The sequence below is a fragment of the Carcharhinus amblyrhynchos genome, chromosome 16 (assembly GCF_965287045.1).
Source record: "Carcharhinus amblyrhynchos chromosome 16, sCarAmb.v2.hapA, whole genome shotgun sequence".
NCBI classification, from domain to species: Eukaryota; Metazoa; Chordata; class Chondrichthyes; order Carcharhiniformes; family Carcharhinidae; genus Carcharhinus; species Carcharhinus amblyrhynchos.
This window is the reverse complement of record NC_137339.1, coordinates 69,287,014-69,312,148: the sequence shown is the minus strand read 5'-3', so window position 1 is coordinate 69,312,148 and position 25,135 is coordinate 69,287,014. Positions and strand designations below refer to the sequence as shown.

At 53.9% G+C, this 25,135-nt stretch overlaps 2 protein-coding genes across 2 annotated transcripts; one reads left to right on the top strand and one right to left on the bottom strand.

Moving 5' to 3' along the window:
* Positions 1–2: 2 nt before the first annotated feature.
* LOC145353726 (beta-1,4-galactosyltransferase 3-like) lies at positions 3–4,907 on the top strand (the record flags this gene model as incomplete). The annotated part of the gene is given in 5 exon segments (XM_080204494.1): positions 3–34; positions 1,599–1,689; positions 1,691–1,722; positions 2,049–2,153; positions 4,362–4,907. Coding segments are annotated over 5 exon segments (411 nt in total), but the record flags the coding sequence as incomplete, so codon positions are not given.
* Positions 4,908–8,423: 3,516 nt separating this feature from the next.
* LOC145354068 (B-cell receptor CD22-like) lies at positions 8,424–24,319 on the bottom strand. The gene is made up of 8 exons (XM_080205198.1): positions 24,206–24,319; positions 21,780–22,133; positions 19,660–19,959; positions 17,954–18,232; positions 13,413–13,697; positions 10,731–10,830; positions 9,900–9,975; positions 8,424–8,954 (listed from the first exon to the last, which is right to left on the bottom strand). Exons 1-8 carry the CDS (start codon positions 24,249–24,251, stop codon positions 8,757–8,759), a joined length of 1,638 nt encoding a protein of 545 aa, XP_080061324.1. The 5' UTR covers positions 24,252–24,319; the 3' UTR covers positions 8,424–8,756.
* Between the last annotated feature and the right edge of the window lie 816 nt (positions 24,320–25,135).

The window sequence follows — 25,135 nt, the reverse complement described above, 5'->3', positions numbered from 1 at the left end:
ACTTCTCCATCGCCATGGACAAATTCGGCTACAAGTAAGAAATCAATCAACTGCCCCCCACCCCCCAGGGCCACACAGAGTGCCGCACTGTCAGAGGGTCAGTGCTGAGGGAGCGCCGCACTGTCAGAGGGTCAGTGCTGAGGGAGTGCCGCACTGTCAGAGGTCAGTGCTGAGGGAGTGCGCACTGTCAGAGGTCAGTGCTGAGGGAGCGCCGCACTGTCAGAGGGTCAGTGCTGAGGGAGCGCCGCACTGTCAGAGGGTCAGTGCTGAGGGAGCGCCGCACTGTCAGAGGGTCAGTGCTGAGGGAGCGCCGCACTGTCAGAGGGTCAGTGCTGAGGGAGCGCCGCACTGTCAGAGGGTCAGTGCTGAGGGAGCGCCGCACTGTCAGAGGGTCAGTGCTGAGGGAGCGCCGCACTGTCAGAGGGTCAGTGCTGAGGGAGCGCCGCACTGTCAGAGGGTCAGTGCTGAGGGAGCGCCGCACTGTCAGAGGGTCAGTGCTGAGGGAGCGCCGCACTGTCAGAGGGTCAGTGCTGAGGGAGCGCCGCACTGTCAGAGGGTCAGTGCTGAGGGAGCGCCGCACTGTCAGAGGGTCAGTGCTGAGGGAGCGCCGCACTGTCAGAGGGTCAGTGCTGAGGGAGCGCCGCACTGTCAGAGGGTCAGTGCTGAGGGAGCGCCGCACTGTCAGAGGGTCAGTGCTGAGGGAGCGCCGCACTGTCAGAGGGTCAGTGCTGAGGGAGCGCCGCACTGTCAGAGGGTCAGTGCTGAGGGAGCGCCGCACTGTCAGAGGGTCAGTGCTGAGGGAGCGCCGCACTGTCAGAGGGTCAGTGCTGAGGGAGCGCCGCACTGTCAGAGGGTCAGTGCTGAGGGAGCGCCGCACTGTCAGAGGGTCAGTGCTGAGGGAGCGCCGCCACTGTCAGAGGGTCAGTGCTGAGGGAGCGCCGCACTGTCAGAGGGTCAGTGCTGAGGGAGCGCCGCACTGTCAGAGGGTCAGTGCTGAGGGAGCGCCGCACTGTCAGAGGGTCAGTGCTGAGGGAGCGCCGCACTGTCAGAGGGTCAGTGCTGAGGGAGCGCCGCACTGTCAGAGGGTCAGTGCTGAGGGAGCGCCGCACTGTCAGAGGGTCAGTGCTGAGGGAGCGCCGCACTGTCAGAGGGTCAGTGCTGAGGGGGCTCCCCGGTGTTAATTGTGATTATTGGTGTGGGTTTGCTGCATTGAGTTCCTGTGAATGTCGGCACCACTGGTGGCCGGGGTCCTGTTGCCCTGTTGTGGGGGAGCGGGGTTTACCCTGATGGATGGGTGGGTGGCGGGGGGTTAGTGGGAGGTGATGGAATCACGTACGGGGAGCCTAGGGCTGATGGTGATTGGGAATGTGCGGAGTCGGGGAGGGGGTGGGGTCTGTGTGACACTTGTCACTAGAGCAGTTAACGTGAACTCAGTCGGAGAACCCCTCACCACTCTCTCTGTGGTCTAGAATCACAGCCCTTCGGCCCATCGAGTCTGCACTGATAGGTTAGAAAGACCTGCCCCCAGTTCCCAGCACTTGCCCTGTAGCCCTGGATGTTCTGACGTGAAGACTGAATGTCATGTTTGCTCCCTACAGGTTACCCTACCGAACCTACTTCGGAGGGGTTTCTGCACTGACCCCTGATCAATACATGAAAATCAATGGATTCCCCAATAACTATTGGGGTTTGGGGTGGCGAAGATGATGATATTGCTTCCAGGTACGTGTCTGCTTTTCTCCATTCACTGGCGTGTCTCTCTCGCTGGTCAGGCTCCGTGTTTATTCCCAGTTCCGATTTGGCATTGTATCAGAAACCTTCTGTAAGTCCATGTACACTACATCCACCGCATTACCCTCATCAACCCTCTCTGATAGCTCCCATGGACTTGCTCCCACGGGGGTTGGGGAGAATGTGCGACTCGCTCCACGGGGAGTGGGGGAGAATGTGGGATTTTCTCCTGTGGGGAGTGCTTGAGCTGAAGAGTATGGATATAATAAGGGTCCCTAGTTGATCCGTCTCTCCCTCTGTTCCCTCTCCGTGTCCAGAATCTATCTGAATGGAATGATGATAGTCCGTCCTGCTGTGCAAATCGGAAGATACAAGATGATCAAGCACTCGCACGATAAAGGCAATGAGGAGAATCCCAAAAGGTAACTCTTCCCGTTTTGTATCTGGAATGTTCTGACTGTAGGTGTGGCTGTATTATAATCCAGCTCAGAAACTCCATCATGTTATATGTAGCCTGCCGGAATCATGAGTTTTGCGTTTGAATTTGACGAACAAGCATGAGATGGTTTACCTTCAGGTATGCTTCAAATGACCCCCTCGGGAGCTTTCATCAAAGAATATAGCTAACAAGTATAGTAAGAAAATTAGCAAGAACTATCAATTATAAACAAGAAACTAATCAACCACAATGTATAACCCTCAACAAAGACATGAGATGTTAAAATCAAAACCACAACTTCCTTTATATAAAACCCTTTTCACTCAGTTAATGGTAGGGCGTTGGGGAGAGTTACAGAACAAAGAGATCTCGGGGTACAGGTTCATAGCTCCTTGAAAGTGGAGTCACAGGTGGACAGAGCGGTGAAGAAGCATTCGGCATGCTTGGTTTCATCGGTCAGAACATTGAATACAGGAGTTGGGGACGTCTTGTTGAAGTTGTACAAGACATTGGTAAGGCCACACTTGGAATACTGTGTACAGTTCTGGTCACCCTATTATAGAAAGGATATTATTAAACTAGAAAGAGTGCAGAAAAGATTTACTAGGATGTTACCGGGACTTGATGGATTGAGTTATAAGGGAGAGGCTGGATAGACTGGGACTTTTTTCTCTGGAGCGTAGGAGGCTGAGGGGTGATCTTATAGAGGTCTATAAAATAATGAGGGGCACAGATCAGCTAGATAGTCAATATCTTTTCCCAAAGGTAGGGGAGTCTAAAACTCAAGGGCAGAGGTTTAAGGTGAGAGGGGAGAGATACAAAAGTGTCCAGAGGGGCAATTTTTTCAGAGTCGTGAGTGTCTGGAACAAGCTGCCAGAGGCGGGTACAATTTTGTCTTTTAAAAAGCATTTGGACAGTTACATGGGTACGATGGGTATAGAGGGATATGGGCCAAATGTGGGCAATGGGGACTAGCTTAGGGGTTTAAAAGAAAGGGTGGCATGGACAAGTTGGGCCGAAGGGCCTGTTTCCATGCTGTAAACCTCTATGACAATTCGATGCAGCAAAGACTAATGCTCACGTGATCTTGGAACTGAGTCCTTTGGTTGAATGCTGTAGTGGTCTCGAGGCACTCAGAACAGTTGGAAGTCAGAACATCTTCTCAGATCACCAGGGAGACTCTCTGGCCAAACCACCACCAGCGGATTTTCTCCAGGAGGATTTTCAGCTAGCCAGCAGAATGTCCCAAAAGCAGAGAAAGAGAGAACAACTGCTTTCAGTCTGATGTCCCTTCTCAAACTAAAACCTGCAGCTCAGAACTGAAGATCAGAGAGCTTCACCTGACCCTCAAACATCCTTCTGACAATGCAGGGTCTTAAAAATAAACCAACCCCATTCAAACCACTGAAGGGCAATAAAAGGTGCCCTCATAGACAGCCCAGAGCCACAGTGAGAGTTCCAGGGAACATGATTTCAAACAAAACTCTTAGGAGTACACTAACCTCCATCGAGCAGTGGTTAGCACTGCTGTCTCACAGCGCCAGGGGTCTGCGTTTGATTCTGACTTGGGTCACTGTCTGTGTGGAGTCTGCACGTTCTCCCCGTGTCTGCATGGGTTTCCTCTGGGTGCTCTGGTTTCTTCTGACAGTCTGAAAGATGTGTAGGTTAGGGTGGATTGGCCATGCTAAATTGTCCCTTAGTGTCCAAAGATGTGCAGGTTAGGGTGGATTGGCCATGCTAAATTGTCCCTTAGTGTCCAAAGATGTGTAGGTTAGGGGGATTGGCCATGGGGAATGTGTGTGATCACGGTGATGGGGAGATCCTGGCTAAAATGCTCATTGAGAGAGTCTGTCCATGCTTGATGGGCTGAATGGTCTCTCTCTGCACCGTAGGGACTCTATGGTTCCACACTTTGTTTCTATTCAACAAATGATTTAATGTTCAGGGGTAAGGGATAGAGTGTTGTGGGGAGGGAGGTGGGGGTTGCTGTACAGAGCTAGCATTGACTCAATGGGCTGAATGGCCTCCTCCTATACTATGGATACAATACTGAAATTAAATTAATATCTCTGCCTCTCCCCCCCCGCCTCCTTCCCCCTCCGCCTCTCCCCCCCCGCCTCTTTGCCTCTCTCCCTCCCTCTGCCTACCCCTCCCTGCCCCCTCTCACTGTCTGCCCCTCCCTAATTCCCAGGTTTAATTTGCTCGCTAAGACACAGCGTTCCTGGAAAGAAGATGGGATGAATGGCCTGGAGTATGTGGTCCTCTCTAAGGAGCACCTTCCCCTGTACACTAACATCACCGTGGACATTGGCAACAAGAGGGGTCTTCACCGACCCTCCTGACGGACCCCCCCCCTCCCCACCTCCCCCGTGTGATCGGGGGGAGACGTGCGAGCGCCGGAGAGGAGGGAGGGAGACTGGGAGACACAGGACATTGGAAAATCTCCAGGAAGCTTCGGAAAACCCTGACCAAGTGGACGGGACCTGGGGAGTCTTGGAGAGAGAGACTTGTCACTGCGGAGATCCGGATCACACGGACTCGTCAAACTGACCGGATTCCCGGGAGAGGTTCCAGGTCCAGGACTGGGAGACGGATCTCGCTCAGTCCCAGGGCTCGCGACACCATTCCTGGGAGAATATCCTGGCCAGTCCTCTCTCTCCAGCGAGGAACCTCCTTCTTGTGTTTATGAAGCCACGTTACCCAAATCTATATCTTTATATTATATATATTTACACAACGTTGTATCGAGCTGGGGGGGGGGGAGTGGGGGGGGGGGGGCGGCTGGCATGAAGGGACCCTCACACTACACTCCCCCTCCCCCCTCCCCCCCCTCAACACTTCCCTCCCTTTCCCCGCCAGCCCCAAACGTTTGCCCTTCTTGATGTGACGAGTGGGGGTGACACGGCTGAGGTGGGCCTGATCACTGCTTCCAGCCTGGGCGGAGTGATACAAGTCGGCCGGAACTACTTGTCCCTTGTGGGCGGCTCCCCCCCCCCCCGCCCTGCCACCTGCTGGTGGGATGGGTGTATCACACCGACCTGCCCCTGCCCCTCCCCCTCTGCCCCCCCCCCCCCTCCCCTCTGCCCCCCCCACACTGTGCACGGTTATTTCCCAAAGAATGTGTAGACTTGGGCCATTTAGTTTTCTGATTTTTGGAACAGATTTATACTGCAAAAAATATACTTTTTTTTAACAAACTTGAGGTTGGGGAAGCTTTGCAATGGTTTTGTGGGGGGGGGGGCTGTCGTGGGGGGATTGGGTCTGCTGTCGGGGGCATGGCAGTCGGGAGACACAACAGGTGAAGGGTGGGGCATGGGGGGGTGTTGAAGGGTGGGGCGTGGGGGGGGGGTGTTGAAGGGTGAAGCGTAGTTCTCCCCTCCACCCCCCCCCCCCCCCCTCGGTTACAGAGACGATGACGTGTGTGGACTGTGGGTGTCACTGGCACCTGAAGGTTATCGGAGATGATTCCAGAACGTGGGACACGAGGGGGTCACAAACCTGTGGATTTAGGAGCAGGGAATGGCCACTCGACCCCTGAAGCCTGCTACCCCATTGAATCTGATTGTAACCTTGACCACCCCCCCCCGACCCCCCAGGAACCCTTCGCCGCCCCCCCCACCTTGTCAATCGAGAGTCTATCTGGCTCTGCCTTTATAAATACTCACAGACTCAACTCCCGTTGCCTTCTGAGGCAGAGAGTTCCGGAAACTACCCCCCCCCCCCTCCCGAGAGAAAACCCTCCCCCCCCACCCCACCCCACCCATCTCTATCTGAAATGGGCCACCCCTTGTTTTGAAACAGTGACGGCCCCCCCCACCCCCATTCCAGATCCTCCCACAAGAGGGGACATCCTCCCCACACCCACCCTGTCAATAACCCCCTTCCCCACCACCCCCCCACCCTCAGGATCTGAGAGGTTTCCATCGAGTCGTCCCTCACTCTTTCAAACTCCAGCGGATACAAACCGAACCTCCCCGACCTCTCCTCATAAAACATCCCGCCTGTTCCTGGTGTTCGCCTGGGAAATCTTCTCCGAGCCGCTTCCAACATACGGACATCTCCCCTTCAATAAGGAGACCCATACTGTACACAATACTCCAGGTGTGATCTCACCAACGCCCCGTACAACTGCAGTGTAATATCGCAGCTCTTGTGTTCGATTGGGATCTGTGTGTGTCCAAGAATCGTCACAGCCCCGATCACTGCTTCAAGTCTCCGAGGAATCCTCCGAAGCTCTGATCACAGAGAGGGGAGAGAGAGACAACAAGCCCCATCCAACACCACCCTGATATCTTTCAGATGGTTCACAGATCCAGTGGGATAAAAGAACAGAGAAAATTCCAGCTCAGGAACAGGCCCTTCGGCCCCTCCAAGCCTGCACTGACCATGCTGCCCCCAACTGAACTAAAACCCCCTACCCTTCCGGGGACCATATCCCTCTATTCCCGTCCTATTCATGGATTTGTCCAGATGCCCCTTAAAACTCACTACCGTATCCACTTCCACTCCCTCCGCCGGCAGCGAGTTCCAGGCACCCACCACCCTCTGTGTAAAAAAATCTCCCTCGTACATCTCCTTTAAACCTTGCCCCTCGCACCTTAAACCTGTGCCCCCCCACGTAATTGACTCTTCCACCCAGACACTCACCACCCTCTGTGTGAAAAAATTGCCCCTCTGGACACTTTTGTGTCTCTCCCCTCTCACCTTAAACCTCTGCCCTCTAGTTTTAGACTCCCCTACCTTTGGGGAAAAGATATTGACTATCTAGCTGATCTGTGCCCCTCATTATTTTATAGACCTCTATAAGATCACCCCTCAGCCTCCTTCGCTCCAGAGAAAAAAGTCCCAGTCTATCCAGCCTCTCCTTATAACTCAATCCATCAAGTCCCCGGTAACATCCTAGTAAATCTTTTCTGCACTCTTTCTAGTTTAATAATATCCTTTCTATAATAGGGTGACCAGAACTGTACACAATATTCCAAGTGTGGCCTTACCAATGTCTTGTACAACTTCAACAAGACGTCCCAACTCCTGTATTCAATGTTCTGACCGATGAAACCAAGCATGCCGAATGCCTTCTTCACCACTCTGTCCACCTGTGACTCCACTTTCAAGGAGCTATGAACCTGTCCCCCGAGATCTCTTTGTTCTGTAACTCTCCCCAACGCCCTACCATTAACTGAGTAAGTCCTACCCTGGTTCAATCGACCAAAATGCATCACCTCACATTTGTCTAAATTAAACTCCATCTGCCATTCGTCAGCCCACTGGCCCAATTGATCAAGATCCCGTTGCAATTGGAGATAACTTTCTTCACTGTCCACTATACCACCAATCTTAGTGTCATCTGCAAACTTACTAACCTTGCGTCCTATATTCTCATCCAAATCATTAATATAAATGACAAATAACAGACATCCACTCTGTCCATGCCCCTCATAATCTTGGAGACGTCCATCAGGTCTCCCCTCAACCTCCGTCGCTCCAGTGAGAACAAACCGAGTTTCTCCAACCTCTCCTCATAGCTAATGCCCTCCATACCAGGGGCAACATCCTGGTAAATCTTTTCTGTACCCTCTCCAAAGCCTCCACATCCTTCTGGTAGTGTGGCGACCAGAATTGAACACTATATTCCAAGTGCGGCCTTACTAAGGATCTATAAAGCTGCAACATGACTTGCCAATTTTTAAACTCAGTGCCCCGGCTGATGAAGGCAAGCATGCCGTATGCCTTCTTGACTACCTTCTCCACCTGCATTGCCACTTTCAGTGCCCTGTGTACCTGTACACCCAGATCCCTCTGCCTATCAATACTCTTAAGGGTTCTGCCATTTACTGTATATTTCCTACATGCATTGGATCTTTGAAAATGCACTTGTACGGTGACAGTAAAAGAACAGTACAGCACACAAACAGGCCCTTCGGTCCACCAAGCCTGTGCTAACACCGGATTCCTTTCTAAAGACCTCTCGCCTCTATGTGGTTCGTATCCCTCTACTCCCTGCCTATTCTGTGACGACCGGAAGTGTACGCAACATTCCACCTTGTGCACTTTGCAAAATGATACTAGGAGGCCATTCAGCCCCCGAACCTTGTTCTATATTTCAGTTGGGTTGGCGGCCCTTGTATTTAACAGGCCAGTGACACACGTTAGCCAATATTTATTGACATTTGACAGAGCTCAGACTCTCAAATAGGAGGACAAGTGCAAATGATTAAACTGCCCCCACACCCTCCCCACCCCCAGGCTGCTGTTTGCCAAGCACTGTAACTTGGAATCCATGTCAATATTCTTCTCTCGGCAAAGATTAACTAGCAAGCAAGCAACAAAAAGTGCATTTGTGTAGCCTCAGATGAGACGGAAAATGTTTCCCCAAGCGTGCTGCACGTTTTTGACCATGACTCTGCAGGGGATGTTGGCACAGCTGAGCAAGAGTTTGGATGGCAAGGCATAGAGTGGGAGGAATGTTTTTGAGGAACGAGAGGGAGGGGGGCCAGCAGTCTGGGTTGATGGAGGAATGTTGCGCTAATGGGAGGAGCCTGTCGTTTCCCCTCGGTTTATTGGGATTTGGACCAGGATGTCCCCCTCATGCCGGTGGCTGATGTGGAGATAGCTGGATGATGGCGTAGTCCGTAGTTTCAGATCTCCGCACAGTCCCGTCACTCACAGGCAACTTGGAATAATCGATATTGCAGTAGACGGTGTTCTCATTCGGCTCCTGTCCCATGTTTCCAGAAGTTTCTGGAAGATGCTGGTCAGCGTGAGACGCGGTGTCCTGAATAACCTGGAAGGAAGGGGAAATAGTTGTTAAGCTCGTTGGAGTAGGTGAGTTTGCATCGAATACCGAGACTGGGAGACAGTCGCACCTCCCGGAATCCCAGTGGGAGACAGATGCTAACTGGGAGTCCAGAGAGACGTGAAGCAATAGACATTCACATTTCTAATGCTGCCTAAGGAGCCTTGGTGAGTTGCTGCAGTGCATCTTGTAGATGGTACACACGGCTGTCACTGTGCGTCGGGGGTGGAGGGAGTGAGTGTTTGTGGTTAGTGTGTCGATCGAGTGGGGCTGCTTTGTCCTGGATGGTGTCGAGCTTCTCGAGTGTTGTTGGAGCCGCACCCATCCAGGCAAGTGGGGAGTATTCCATCACACTCCTGACTTGTGTCCTTGTAGATGGTGGACAGGCTTTGGGGAGTCAGGAGGTGAGTTACTCTCTGCAGGATTCCCAGCCTCTGACCTGCTCTGGGAGCCACAGTATTTATATGGCTGGGTCCCAGTTCAGTTTCTGGTCAATGGTCACCCCCAGGATGTTGATAGTGGGGGGGATTCAGTGATGGTAACCCCCAGGATGTTGACAGTGGGGGGGATTCAGTGATGGTAACCCCCAGGATGTTGATAGTGGGGGGGATTCAGTGATGGTAACCCCCAGGATGTTGATAGTGGGGGGGATTCAGTGACGGTAACCCCCAGGATGTTGATAGTGGGGGGATTCAGTGATGGTAACCCCCAGGATGTTGATAATGGGGGGGATTCAGTGATGGTAACCCCACCCAGGAAAACCACCTCTCAGCTTCCATTGGGCTAATTGCACCGCCCCCCCCCCACCCCCCAACCACCACCACCCCCACCCCAGAGAAGCAAGCTGATTGGTTGACCCTGGACTCCATGTGGGTCAGAGTGCGCCTGAGGGGTCAGAGGGTGTTTGGCATTGATTCCCTGTCCATTCCCTACCTGTGCCTGAGAGGAATCTCGAACCGAGGGTGGCCGCTCCTGGGACAATAGCGTTACCTGTGTCACCATCTTCCTCCTGGAAAAATCCGGAACATTGTGCAGACCGAGAAATGGCCACTGTGAACAAAAAAACTCCCATAGCCCCCACGTACCCCCTCCCCATCACTGACTGCCCCCTCCCCCCCACTCTCCCCCCCGCCCCCCCCCACTCTCCCCCCCGCCCCCCCCCCCACTCTCCCCCCCGCCCCCCCCCACTCTCCCCCCCGCCCCCCCCCACTCTCCCCCCCGCCCCCCCCCACTCTCCCCCCCGCCCCCCCCCACTCTCCCCCCCGCCCCCCCCCACTCTCCCCCCCGCCCCCCCCCCACTCTCCACCCCGCCCCCCCCCACTCTCCCCCCCGCCCCCCCCCACTCTCCCCCCCGCCCCCCCCCACTCTCCCCCCCGCCCCCCCCCACTCTCCCCCCCGCCCCCCCCACTCTCCCCCCCGCCCCCCCCCACTCTCCCCCCCGCCCCCCCCCCCACTCTCCCCCCCGCCCCCCCCCCACTCTCCCCCCCGCCCCCCCCACTCTCCCCCGCCCCCCCCCACTCTCCCCCGCCCCCCCCCCACTCTCCCCCGCCCCCCCCCCACTCTCCCCCGCCCCCCCCCCACTCTCCCCCGCCCCCCCCCCACTCTCCCCCGCCCCCCCCTCCGTGTTATTTTCCCCCATTCCCAGTGTTCCTGTCTCCGGTCTGGAAAGCCCTGAGGATTGGTTCCAGCTCCCAGCTCCTGCTCCCCCTCCCCATCAGCGGCTCGGCCTTTGACCCGCGTGGTGACCTGGTCGGAGGTCTTTACCTGGCGCCGGCCAGGTAACACGTTGTCCCGGTAACGATGGCTGTGACGAAGGCTCCACAAAGCCCCCCGATTGATCCAATCCACAGCAACTCCGTCCAACCTGCAAGGAAACAGCGGCAGCCATTGGCACGTTAGCTTGTACAGGAACACGGAGGAGGCCATTCAGCCCCTCGAGCCTGCTGCACCATTCAGTCTTCATCGCTGAGTATCAGTCTCCTGTTAAGTTTATTTGTTCGTCACAAGTAGCCTTACATTAACACTGCAATGAAGTTACTGGGAAAATCCCTAATCCCCACACCCCAGCGCCTGTTCGGGTTACACAGAGGGAGAATTTTAGCACGGCCAATGCACCCTAACCAGCACGTCTTTCAGACTGTGGGATGGAACTGGAGGAAACTCACACAGACACGGGGAGGATGTGCAGACTCTGCACAGACAGTGACCCAAGCCAGGAATCGAACCCGGGTTCCTGGCGCTGTGAGACAGCAGTGTTAACCCACTGTGTCACCGTGCCCCCGGGAATCGAACCCGGGTCCCTGGTGCTGTGAGACAGCAGTGCTAACCCACTGTGTCACCGTGCCCCTGGGAATCGAACCCGGGTCCCTGGCGCTGCGAGGCAGCAGTGCTAACCCACTGTGTCGCCAACCGTCCCTCCCTCTCCCCCACCCCCTCATATCCTTTGATCCCCTTCACCTTGAGCGATATCTAATTCCTTCTTGAAAACATTCAGTGTTTTCTCCTCAGCTCCTTTCTGTGGGAGTGAATTCCACACATTCCCCACCCTCTGGGTGAAGAAATTTCTCCTCACCTCAGTTCTAAAAGGTTTACCCCTTATCCTCAAACTCTGACCCCTAGTTCTGGTCTCTCCCCACCATCGGGAACATTCTTTCTGAATCTACCCTGTCTAACCCTGTTAGAATTTTATAAGTTTCTATCAGATCCCCTCTCACTCTTCCAGACTCCAGTGAATATAATCCTAACCCACTCAGTCTCTCCACATATGACAGACCTGCCATCCCAGGAATCAGCCTGGAAAACCTTCGCTGTGCTCCCTCTATAACAAGGACATCCTTCCTCGGATAAGGAGACCAAAACCGCACCCAATACTCCCGGTGTGGCCTCAATGAGAATCTGTACAATTGTAATTCTTCACATTGCCAACATTGCATTAGAACCTGTCCCATTCATTAGATTATTCACCACCAGCAAGAATCCAACCAACATCAGCCCCTGTCCCAGTCCTGGGAGTGTTTGATGGGGGACAGTGTAGAGGGAGCTTTACTCTGTATCTAACCCCGTGCTGTACCTGTCCTGGGAGTGTTTGATGGGGACAGTGTAGAGGGAGCTTTACTCTGTATCTAACCCCGTGCTGTACCTGTCCTGGGAGTGTTTGATTGGGACAGTGTAGAGGGAGCTTTACTCTGTATCTAACCCCGTGCTGTACCTGTCCTGGGAGTGTTTGATTGGGACAGTGTAGAGGGAGCTTTACTCTGTATCTAACCCTGTGCTGTACCTGTCCTGGGAGTGTTTGATTGGGACAGTGTAGAGGGAGCTTTACTCTGTATCTAACCCCGTGCTGTACCTGTCCTGGGAGTGTTTGATTGGGACAGTGTAGAGGGAGCTTTACTCTGTATCTAACCCCGTGCTGTACCTGTCCTGGGAGTGTTTGATTGGGACAGTGTAGAGGGAGCTTTACTCTGTATCTAACCCCGTGCTGTACCTGTCCTGGGAGTGTTTGATTGGGACAGTGTAGAGGGAGCTTTACTCTGTATCTAACCCCGTGCTGTACCTGTCCTGGGAGTGTTTGATGGGGGGACAGTGTAGAGGGAGCTTTACTCTGTATCTAACCCCGTGCTGTACCTGTCCTGGGAGTGTTTGATGGGGGACAGTGGAGAGGGAGCTTTACTCTGTATCTAACCCCATGCTGTACCTGTCCTGGGAGTGTTTGATGGGGGGACAGTGTAGAGGGAGCTTTACTCTGTATCTAACCCCGTGCTGTACCTGTCCTGGGAGTGTTTGATGGGGGACAGTGTAGAGGGAGCTTTACTCTGTATCTAACCCCATGCTGTACCTGTCCTGGGAGTGTTTGATGGGGGGACAGTGTAGAGGGAGCTTTACTCTGTATCTAACCCCGTGCTGTACCTGTCCTGGGAGTGTTTGATGGGGGGACAGTGTAGAGGGAGCTTTACTCTGTATCTAACCCCGTGCTGTACCTGTCCTGGGAGTGTTTGATGGGGGGACAGTGTAGAGGGAGCTTTACTCTGTATCTAACCCCGTGCTGTACCTGACCTGGGAGTGTTTGATGGGGACAGTGTAGAGGGAGCTTTACTCTGTATCTAACCCCGTGCTGTACCTGTCCTGGGAGTGTTTGATGGGGGACAGTGTAGAGGGAGCTTTACTCTGTATCTAACCCCGTGCTGTTCCTGTCCTGGGAGTGTTTGATGGGGGGACAGTGTAGAGGGATCTTTACTCTGTATCTAACCCCGTGCTGTACCTGTCCTGGGAGTGTTTGATGGGGGACAGTGTAGAGGGAGCTTTACTCTGTATCTAACCCCGTGCTGTACCTGTCCTGGGAGTGTTTGATGGGGGACAGTGTCGAGGGAACTTTACTCTGGATCTAACCCCATGCTGTACCTGTCCTGGGAGTGTTTGATGGGGGAGGGGATTTGCATGTTCTCTTACCTTTGGCACACAGGCAAATGTTAAAGCGTGTGTTGCCATGGCGATTGCTCCCAACACACGCAGCATTGAACTCTACGTCACTCCTTTTGACTGTCAGGATGCTCCTGGCTTCATGACCCCTGACCTCTGTTGCCACTTTGACCCCTGATCCCACATGGTCTTCTCCAATGACCCTGTCTTCAAGGACCCAGGAGATGTTGGCCGTTGGGTTGCCCATGACGACGCAGACGCACTCGACCTCCGCTCCTCCTCTGCACTTTGACTGGGCCGTGACCTCTGCTCCATCTGCCAATGAGATCATTCGCATCAACATCCTGGGGGTTACCATCACTGAATCCTCCCACTATCAACATCCTGGGGGTTACCATCACTGAATCTCCCCCACTATCAACATCCTGGGGGTTACCATCACTGAATCCCCCCCCACTATCAACATCCTGGGGGTTACCATCACTGAATCTCCCCCACTATCAACATCCTGGGGGTTACCATCACTGAATCCCCCCCAATATCAACATCCTGGGGGTCACCATCGCTGAATCCCCCAATATCAACATCCTGGGGGTTACCATCACTGAATCCCCCCCAATATCAACATCCTGGGGGTCACCATCGCTGAATCCCCCAATATCAACATCCTGGGGGTTACCATCACTGAATCCCCCCCAATATCAACATCCTGGGGGTTACCATCACTGAATCCCCCCCACTATCAACATCCTGGGGGTTACCATCACTGAATCCCCCACTATCAACATCCTGGGGGTTACCATCACTGAATCCCCCCCAATATCAACATCCTGGGGGTTACCATCACTGAATCCCCCCCACTATCAACATCCTGGGGGTTACCATCACTGAATCCCCCACTATCAACATCCTGGGGGTTACCATCACTGAATCTCCCCTCACTATCAACATCCTGGGGGTTACCATCACTGAATCCCCCCCACTATCAACATCCTGGGGGTTACCATCACTGAATCCCCCCCACTATCAACATCCTGGGGGTTACCATCACTGAATCCCCCCACTATCAACATCCTGGGGGTTACCATTGACCAGAAACTGAACTGGGACCCAGCCATATAAATACTGTGGCTCCCAGAGCAGGTCAGAGGCTGGGAATCCTGCGGAGAGTAACTCACCTCCTGACTCCCCAAAGCCTGTCCACCATCTACAAGGACACAAGTCAGGAGTGTGATGGAATACTCCCCACTTGCCTGGATGGGTGCGGCCCCAACAACACTGGAGAAACTCAACACCATCCAGGACAAAGCAGCCCCACTCCATCGACACACATTCAGAGGTTTAGGGAAGGGAATTCCTGATACCTCACTGGAGCGTAAATCAGACAGAAAATAGACCCCCAGATACCTGGAGATACCCAGGGAGAGGCAATCCCAATCTCTCCCAGAGATCTGTTCATTATCAGTTCCTGAAGGAGAAGAGGGAGTGGCAGAGTGAGTGTGTGTGAGAGAGAGAGAGAGACAGAGTGACTGTGAGAGAGAGGGAGATGTTTTATGTTTTAATAGTTTTTCCTAGTTTTTTTTGAAAAGAGGATGTGTTGGAACTTTTGAATAGCATCAAAATAGATAAGTCGCCTGGACCGGATGGGATGTACCCCACGTTACTGTGGGAGGTGAGGGTAGTGATTGCAGAGCCCCTGGCGATGATCTTTGCGTCATCGATGGAGACGGGAGAGGTTCCGGAGGATTGGAGGATTGCGGATGTGGTTCCTATTTTCAAGGGAACGGGGATAGCCCAGGAAATTACCAACCGGTGAGTCTGACCTCAGTGGTTGGTAAGCTGATGGAGAGGATTCTGAGGGACAAGATTTATGAGCGTTTAGAGAAGTTTAGAATGATCAGGAATAGTCAGCATGGCTTTGTCAAGGGCAGGTCGTGCCTTACGAGCCTAGTTGAGTTCTTTGAAAATGTGACTGAACACATTGACGAAGGAAGAGCGGTGGACGTGGTTTACATGGACTTCAGCAAGGCGTTTGATAAGGTCCCCCATGCAAGACTTCTTGAGAAGGTGAGAGGGCATGGGATCCAAGGGGCTTTGGCCTTGTGGATCCAGAACTGGCTTGCCTGCAGAAGGCAAAGAGTGGTTGTGGATGGGTCTTTTTCTGAATGGAGGTCGGTCACCAGTGGAGTGCCCCAGGGATCTGTTCTAGGACCCTTGCTGTTTGTCATTTCCATAAATGACCTGGATGAGGAAGTGGAGGGATGGGTTAGTAAGTTCGCCGATGATACGAAGGTTGGTGGTGCTGTGGATAGTCTGGAGGGATGTCAGGAGTTGCAGCGAGACATAGATAGGATGCAAGACTGGGTGGGGAAGTGGCAGATGGACTTCAATGCGGATAAATGTGTAGTGGTCCATTTTGGCAGGACCAATGGGATGCAGGAATACAATATCAAGGGTAGGAGTCTTAGCTGGGTTGAAGAGCAGAAGGATCTTGGGGTCCGGGTCCATAGGACTCTTAAATCAGCCTCGCAGGTGGAGGATGTGGTCAAGAAGGCGTATGGTGTTCTGCCCTTCATTAATCGAGGGATTGAATTTAGGAGTTGGGAGGTAATGCTGCAACTTTATAAGACCCTTGTCAGACCCCACTTGGAGTACTGTGCGCAGTTCTGGTCACCTCACTACAGGAAGGATGTGGAAGCTGTTGAGAGGGTGCAGAGGAGATTTACAAGGATGTTGCCTGGATTGGGAGGCATGCCTTATGAAGATAGGTTGAGGGAGCTGGGACTCTTCTCCCTGGAGAGACGAAGGTTGAGAGGCAACCTGATAGAGGTTTATAAGACGTTGAGAGGTATAGATAGGGTGGATTCTCGGAGGCTATTTCCCAGGGCTGAAATGGTCGCTATGAGAGGACACAGGTTTAAGGTGCTGGGGAGCAGGTACAGAGGCAATGTCAGGGGTAAGTTTTTCACTCAGAGGGTGGTGGGAGAAGGGAATCAGCTGCCGTCAGTAGTGGTGGAGGCGGATTCGCTGGGGTCTTTTAAGAGACTTCTGGATGAGTATATGGGATTTAATGGGATTGCGGGTTATAGATAGGCCTGGTAGGTAGGGATATCATTGGCGCAACTTGTGGGCCAAAGGGCCTGTTTGTGCTGTAGTTTTTCTGTGTTCTAGAGAGAGACGAAGTGAGTGTGAGAGAGAGAGAGGGAGATGGAATGAGTGTGTGAGAGGGAGATGGAGTGAGTGAGAGAAGTCAAGAGATTTGGGAGAGAATTCCAGAGCTTAGGGCCCCTCAGGAAGCTGAAGGCGCAGCTGCCAATGGCGGAGCGATGGGAATCAGGGGATGCTCAAGAGTCCGGAATTGGAGGAGTGCAGAAATCTCAAAGGGGTGTAGGGGCTGGAGGAGGTTACAGAGATAGGGAGGGGGTGTAGGGGCTGGAGGAGGTTACAGAGATAGGGAGGGGGTGTAGGGGCTGGAGGAGGTTACAGAGATAGGGAGGGGTGTAGGGGCTGGAGGAGGTTACAGAGATAGGGAGGGGTGTAGGGGCTGGAGGAGGTTACAGAGATAGGGAGGGGGTGTAGGGGCTGGAGGAGGTTACAGAGATAGGGAGGGGTGTTGGGGCTGGAGGAGGTTACAGAGATAGGGAGGGGTGTTGGGGCTGGAGAAGGTTACAGAGATAGGGAGGGGGTGTAGGGGCTGGAGGAGGTTACAGAGATAGGGAGGGGGTGTAGGGGCTGGAGGAGGTTACAGAGATAGGGAGGGGGTGTAGGGGCTGGAGGAGGTTACAGAGATAGGGAGGGGGTGTAGGGGGCTGGAGGAGGTTACAGAGATAGGGAGGGGGTGTAGGGGCTGGAGGAGGTTACAGAGATAGGGAGGGGGTGTAGGGACTGGAGGAGGTTACAGAGATAGGGATGGTAAGTCAGGGGGTGCGTGTGAATTGTAAGGCAGGTCACAGTGGTTTGGGTGGGTTGTGGTCAGTCGGGCAGTGGTTTGGGTGGGTTGCGGGCAATTGGGCAGTGGTTTGGCTGGGTTGCGGTCAGTCGGGCAGTGGTTTGGGTGGGTTGTGGTCAGTCGGGCAGTGGTTTGGGTGGGTTGCGGGCAGTCGGGCAGTGGTTTGGGTGGGTTGTGGTCAGTCGGGCAGTGGTTTGGGTGGGTTGTGGTCAGTCGGGCAGTGGTTTGGGTGGGTTGCGGGCAGTCGGGCAGTGGTTTGGGTGGGTTGTGGTCAGTCGGGCAGTGGTTTGGGTGGGTTGTGGTCAGTCGGGCAGTGGTTTGGGTGGGTTTCGGGCAATCGGGCAGTGGTTTGGGTGGGTTGCGGGCAGTCGGGCAGTGGTTTGGGTGGGTTGTGGTCAGTCGGGCAGTGGTTTGGGTGGGTTGCGGTCAGTCGGGCAGTGGTTTGGGTGGGTTGTGGTCAGTCGGGCAGTGGTTTGGGTGGGTTTCGGGCAATCGGGCAGTGGTTTTGGGTGGGTTGCGGGCAATCGGGCAGTGTGCCGTTCTGAATCGGCTGAGGAAATGTGTGTGAGTGTTTCTACTCCCTGTTTTCCGTGTGTGAGAATCCCACCTCCCCAACACTTACACTCGACGTTGATCTGCCAGACAGAAGAGTTGCTGGCACCCTGTGCATTCTCTGCTCTGCAGTAATAACCCACATCATCCTGATCCCGTGTGACTGTCCCCAGGGGTAGGGACCTGCTGCTCGTCACAAGCTCTGTCTCATTGTCCACGCCGACACGGAACCAGCTGTAAATGGTGGGCGGTGGGTTACTCCGACAGAAACAGCTCAACGTAATGTTGTCTCCTTCTCTGACTCTGTGTCGCGATCCGCTCACCCTCACTGCCGTCTCCTTGGGAGAATCTGCAAGGAACAGACTTTGTTCACTCAGTATTACACATCTGAACACCTCCCCTCCCAGGCCAGGACTGTACACAGCGCCCCAAGTGTGGGTCTAACCGAGGGATACGGAGACCGGAACTGTGCACAGTGCTCCGAGTGTGGGTCTAACCGAGGGATATGGAGACTGGAACTGTGCACAGTGCCCCGAGTGTGGGTCTAACCGAGGGATATGGAGACTGGAACTGTGCACAGTGCTCCGAGTGTGGGTCTAACCGAGGGATATGGAGACTGGAACTGTGCACAGTGCCCCGAGTGTGGGTCTAACCGAGGGATATGGAGACTGGAACTGTGCACAGTGCCCCGAGTGTGGGTCTAACCGAGGGATATGGAGACTGGAACTGTGCACAGTGCCCCGAGTGTGGGTCTAACCGAGGGATATGGAGACTGGAACTGTGCACAGTGCCCCGAGTGTGGGTCTAACCGAGGGATATGGAGACTGGAACTGTGCACAGTGCTCCGAGTGTGGGTCTAACCGAGGGATATGGAGACTGGAACTGTGCACAGTGCCCCGAGTGTGGGTCTAACCGAGGGATATGGAGACTGGAACTGTGCACAGTGCCCCGAGTGTGGGTCTAACCGAGGGATATGGAGACTGGAACTGTGCACAGTGCCCCGAGTGTGGGTCTAACCGAGGGATATGGAGACTGGAACTGTGCACAGTGCTCCGAGTGTGGGTCTAACCAAAGGAGTGGGTGGGGGATTGAAGGAGACGGGGAGTGAGGGAGACGGGGAGAGGGTGGTGGGTCGAGGGGGACGGGGAGAGGGTGGTGGATCGAGGGGGACGGGGAGAGGGTGGTGGATCGAGGGGGACGGGGAGAGGGTGCTGGATCGAGGGGGACGGGGAGAGGGTGCTGGATCGAGGGGGACGGGGAGAGGGTGGTGGATCGAGGGGGACGGGGAGAGGGTGCTGGATCGAGGGGGACGGGGAGAGGGTGGTGGATCGAGGGGGACGGGGAGAGGGTGGTGGATCGAGGGGGACGGGGAGAGGGTGCTGGATCGAGGGGGACGGGGAGAGGGTGGTGGATCGAGGGGGACGGGGAGAGGGTGGTGGATCGAGGGGGACGGGGAGAGGGTGGTGGATCGAGGGGGACGGGGAGAGGGTGGTGGATCGAGGGGGACGGGGAGAGGGTGGTGGATCGAGGGGGACGGGGAGAGGGTGGGTGGATGTGGGATCGAGGGAGGTGGGGATTCTAATGGAGGGTGCAGAGTATGAACTAATGAACAGAGATATTTCCAGATGTTACACTGATTCTGGAATGTTTCTCTAGGCTCAGAACCTGAGGCGGGGTCATTATGTCGCTCAGGTTAAACCAGGGGGGAATTCCCTTACACTGTATCTCCAAATGCAAATTTCCCTATACCATATCTCCAAATGGAAATCTCCTTACACTGTATCTTCAATGGCAAATCTCCTTGCGATGAGAAGTGAGGCAATTTGACTTTACACTGGAGATGTTTGCCGTGATGCTGGAACCTGGGAATGAAGGTTAGGTCACTGGTAAACACCAAGGCCGCATCCCGTCTCTCCATCTTGGTTGATGAGATCCGAGCGTTTAAATGTTTAACGTGCTGCCAGCTCAGTCTAGGTGGTGTTCCCATGCAGTTAGTAAAGAAAGTGCAGGTCACGTTCACCTCCCTGCCTTCCACCATATCCTCTACGTGGGAGATTGTTGGATTCTCTTTCATACCTGGTTAGAGAGAAAATCCTTCATTAGGGCCTGTTCCAGGGTTATCCCAGGGATCTGTGTTCAGGGTCCGTACTGGACCTACCCTCGCCCGTTCGGCAGTAGATGAGAGGGGCCTGTCGCACAGCCCCACCAGCGAATGTGGACTGGTAAAACACAGACTGTTCAAACATAGAAACCGGAGCAGGAGGAGGCCATTCAGCCCTTCAAACCTGCTCCGTCATTCAACATGGCTGATCCTCTACCGCAATCCCACTCTCCCTCTCGTGCCCCTGCTCTCTCTCCCTCCCGCGCCCCCCTATGCCGTCACCTGCCTGCACCCCCAGGCCCTCCAACCCTCCTCCCCTCACTCACGCTCCTGCCCCCTCCTCCCCCACATTCCTGCCCTCCCTCCCTGCTCGCTTCCTCCACGCTTCCGTCTCTGACTCCCCCAGCATGTTCCCACCCCCCCCATCCCCGACGCTCCCACCCTGTCTCCCAAGCTCCCACCCCCCCATGCTCCTGCCCCCCCTCGCCCACGCTCCAGCCCCTGTTTGCCTTCCGAACTGCTTGCTGTACCTGCGTGCTTGCTGTCAGTGACTGGTGTATAAAGACACACCAGGTCCCTTTGTACATCAATATTTCCCAATCGACCAGCATTTAAACAATACTCTGCCTTTCTGTTTCTCCATCCGAAGTGGAGAAATTCACATTTATCCACAATATTCTGCATCTGCCACATATGTACCCAATCACCTTGAAGCCTCTTAACATCTTCCTCACCACTTACACTCCCACCAAGTTTTGAGTTGTCAGCAAACTTGGAAATATTACATTTGGTTCCCTTATCCAAACCATCGATCTATATCGTGAATAGCTGGGTCCCAAACACTGATCCCTGCGGGACCCCCACACATCACTGCCTGCCACTTTAGAAAAAGACACATTTATTCCTAATCTCTGTCCTGTCTGCAACTAATTCACAATCCCTACCAATATATTACCCCTGATACTTTGTACTTTATGTTTACACATTAACCTCTGATGTGGGCCTTCATCAAAAATCCAAATACATCACATCCACAGGTTCTCCTTTATCGACCCTCCTCATTATATCAGATAACTCCAGTAGGTTTGTCAAACAGGATTTCCCTTTCATAAATCCACGTTGACTTTGTCTAGTCCAGTTGATAATTTCTAAGTTCCCGTTATCATGTCCTTTACAATAAACCAAGCACTTTCCCGATGACTGTTGTGGATTGGTCGAGAGCGGATCTGATCATCACAAACGCGGACCTATCCGACGTGGATTGGCCAAATTGAGCTCTGTCGAGCACAGACCATCTGAGCACAGACCATCCGAGCGCAGACTAGCCAAGCACGGACCATCCGAGCGCAGACCAGCCAAGCACGGACCATCCGAGTGCAGACCAGCCAGGCACGGACCATCCGAGCACAGACCAGCCAAGCACGGACCATCTGAGCGCAGACCAGCCAAGCACGGACCATCCAAGTGCGGACTGTCCAAGTGCAGGCCTTCCGAGCGCGGACCATCTGAGCGCAGACCTGCATGAAATCTGAGCCCAAAATGTTCTCCGTCCAATCGCAGTTGCGGGTGGGTCGCGTACGGATCTGCCAACCACCCCTGCATCTCTTCCCCCTGCCACACCCCTCCCCCTGAAATGTGGACCTTCCTCAAGTCTGAAGGACCCAATGAGGAACCCACCAGCCGGGTTTCAGGAAGGTGCCCAGTATGCGAGTGCGCGGGGACCTGGGTTGGGACAGAGGGGGTTTCCCGAAAATGCCTCGAGAGAGGGAGAGCGGCGAGAGAGGTGGTAACTAACCTGACACCTGTAAACGGACACGGTTGGTGTCGGTGGAGTTAGAAGAACCACCCAACTCGATTCGGAACAGATAGAAGGTGTTGCTGTGAGAACAGATATCTTCAATGGACGAGGAACAGTCCCGGTTCTCTAGCTGGTCGGACAGTCGGGATCTCTTTCTCTGCGATTGGGAGTTGCTGCGGTGGGAAACAATTTCCTCCCAAAATGAGTCCTGAAGTCGGAACCAGGTTCCCACGTACTGTGTTGGCGTCACATTTCTGGGAAACTGGTAGTGACAGGGAATGACCACACATAACCCTTTCTGAGCTGTTACAGTCCTGGGAAGATCTACCACCCATTCTGCCTCGTATGATCCTGGGGAGAGAGACAGAACGACAGCATTAGCTGGGAGACAGCAATCCCGTGGATGTTCTGGATGCATCTAACAACCCACCGTATCCCCGTATCCTTCAATCCAACTGACTCAAAGAGTCATAGAGGTTTACATCACGGAAACAGGCCCTTCGGCCCAACTTGTCCATGCCACATTTTTTTAAACCCCTAAGCTAATCCCAATTGCCCACATTTGGCCCATATCCCTCTATACCCATCGTACCCACGTAACTGTCTAAATGCTTTTTAAAAGATAAAATTGTACCCACCTCTACAACTGCCTCTGGCAGCTCATTCCAGACACTCACCACCCTCTATGTGAAAAAATTGCCCCTGTGGACACTTTTGTATCTCTCCCCTCTCACATTAAACCTATGCTGTCTTGTTTTAGACTCCCCTTTCTTTGGGAAAAGATATTGACTATCTAGCTGATCTGTGCCCCTCACTATTTTATAGACCTCTATAAGATCACCCCTCAGCCTCCTACGCTCCAGAGAAAAATGTCCCAGTCTATCCAGCATCTCCTTATAACTCAATCCATCAAGTCCCGGTAGTATCCTAGTAAATCATCAGTCCTCCCTATCTCTGTAACCTCCTCCAGCCCCTACACCCCCTCCCTATCTCTGTAACTTCCACCAGCCCCCTACACCCCTTCCTATCTCTGTAACCTTCTCCAGCCCCTACTCCCCCTCCCTATCTCTGTAACCTCCTCCAGCCCCTACACCCCCTCCCTATCTCTGTAACCTTCTCCAGCCCCTACACCCCCTCCCTATCTCTGTAACCTTCTCCAGCCCCGACACCCCCTCCCTATCTCTGTAACCTCCTCCAGCCCCTACACCCCCTCCCTATCTCTGTAACCTTCTCCAGCCCCGACATCCCTTCCCTATCTCTGTAACCTTCTCCAGCCCCTACACCCCCTCCCTATCTCTGTAACCTTCTCCAGCCCCGACACCCCTTCGGTATCTCTGTAACCTTCTCCAGCCCCGACACCCCTTCTCTATCTCTGTAACCTCCACCAGCCCGTACAGCCCCTCCCTATCTCTGTAACCTCCTCCAGCCACTACACTCCCTCCCTATCTCTGTAACCTCCTCCAGCCCCTACACCCCCTCCCTATCTCTGTAAACTTCTCCAGCCCCTACACTCCCTCCCTATCTCTGTAACCTCCTCCAGCCCCTACACCCCCTCCCTATCTCTGTAACCTCCTCCAGCCCCTACACCCCCTCCCTATCTCTGTAACCTCCTCCAGCCCCTACACCCCCTCCCTATCTCTGTAACCTCCTCCAGCCCCGACACCCCCTCCCTATCTCTGTAACCTTCTCCAGCCCCGACACCCCCTCCCTATCTCTGTAACCTCCTCCAGCCCCTACACCCCCTCCCTATCTCTGTAACCTCCTCCAGCCCCTACACTCCCTCCCTATCTCTGTAACCTCCTCCAGCCCCTACACTCCCTCCCTATCTCTGTAACCTTCTCCAGCCCCTACACCCCCTCCCTATCTCTGTAACCTCCTCCAGCCCCTACACCCCCTCCCTATCTCTGTAACCTTCTCCAGCCCCTACACTCCCTCCCTATCTCTGTAACCTCCTCCAGCCCCTACACTCCCTCCCTATCTCTGTAACCTCCTCCAGCCCCTACACCCCTCCCTATCTCTGTAACCTCCTCCAGCCCCTATACACCTCTGAGATCTCTGCGTTCCTCCAATTTCGGCCTCTTGAACATCCCCCGATTCCCATCGCTCTGCCATTGGGGGCCATTCCCTCAGCTGCCTGGGGGGCCCTAAGCTCTGGAATTCCCTCCTGAACATCTTCACCTCTCTCACTCACTCCATCTCTCTCTCTCTCTTCTTCTTCAGGAACTGATAATGAACAGATCTCTGGGAGAGTTTGGGATCACCTCTCCCTGGGTATCCCCAGGTATCTGGGGGGTCTATTTTCTGTCTGATTTACGCCCCAGTGAAGCATCATGGGCTGTTTGAGGACGTGAAGGGTGCCATTAAAATGCAGAAACTGCTTGCAGTCCGAGAGAAGTTTCTACAAGCTTCAGACAGAGACATACCTTGCAACATGGTAAGGAACAAAGCGATTCTTATAATCGGGAACATTGAGTCTCGACAGAACTTTTGAGAAGTTCGAAATAGGAACTAAAAGCTTTGGATGACACAACAAAATCTGAAATAGAAATTGGAGAACAAAACACTCAGTGCGTGAAAAGAGAACATCAGCAGATGGAAGACACAGCATTGGAATGATTCACTGTCCCCCATCAAACACTCCCAGGACAGGTACAGCACAGGGTTAGATACAGAGTAAAGCTCCCTCTACACTGTCCCCCATCAAACACTCCCAGGACAGGTACAGCACAGGGTTAGATACAGAGTAAAGCTCCCTCTACACTGTCCCCCATCAAACACTCCCAGGACAGGTACAGCACGGGGTTAGATACAGAGTAAAGCTCACTCTACACTGTCCCCCCCATCAAACACTCCCAGGACAGGAACAGCACAGGGTTAGATCCAGAGTAAAGCTCCTTCTACACTGTCCCCCCATCAAACACTCCCAGGACAGGTACAGCATGGTGTTAGATACAGAATAAAGCTCACTCTAGACTGTCCCCCATCAAACACTCCCAGGACAGGTACATCACGGGGTTAGATACAGAGTAAAGCTCCTTCTACACTGTCCCCATCAAACACTCCCAGGACAGGTACATCACGGGGTTAGATACAGAGTAAAGCTCCCTCTACACTGTCCCCATCAAACACTCCCAGGACAGATACAGCACGGGGTTAGGTACAGAGTAAAGCTCCCTCTACACTGTCCCCCATCAAACACTCCCAGGACAGGTACAGCACGGGGTTAGATACAGAGTAAAGCTCCCTCTACACTGTCCCCATCAAACACTCCCAGGACAGGTACATCACGGGGTTAGATACAGAGTAAAGCTCCCTCTACACTGTCCCCATCAAACACTCCCAGGACAGGTACA

Excerpts from the sequence above, each read along its gene's own strand:
- LOC145354068 (XM_080205198.1), bottom strand. The coding sequence starts at position 24,251 with ATGTTCCCGATTATAAGAATCGCTTTGTTCCTTACCATGTTGCAAG. Across the intron at positions 9,976-10,730 it reads TGTTACCTGGCCGGCGCCAG|GAGGAAGATGGTGACACAGG; the intron begins GTAAAGACCTCC and ends GGATTTTTCCAG. Across the intron at positions 8,955-9,899 it reads GAGATTCCTCTCAGGCACAG|GTTATTCAGGACACCGCGTC; the intron begins GTAGGGAATGGA and ends CCTTCCTTCCAG.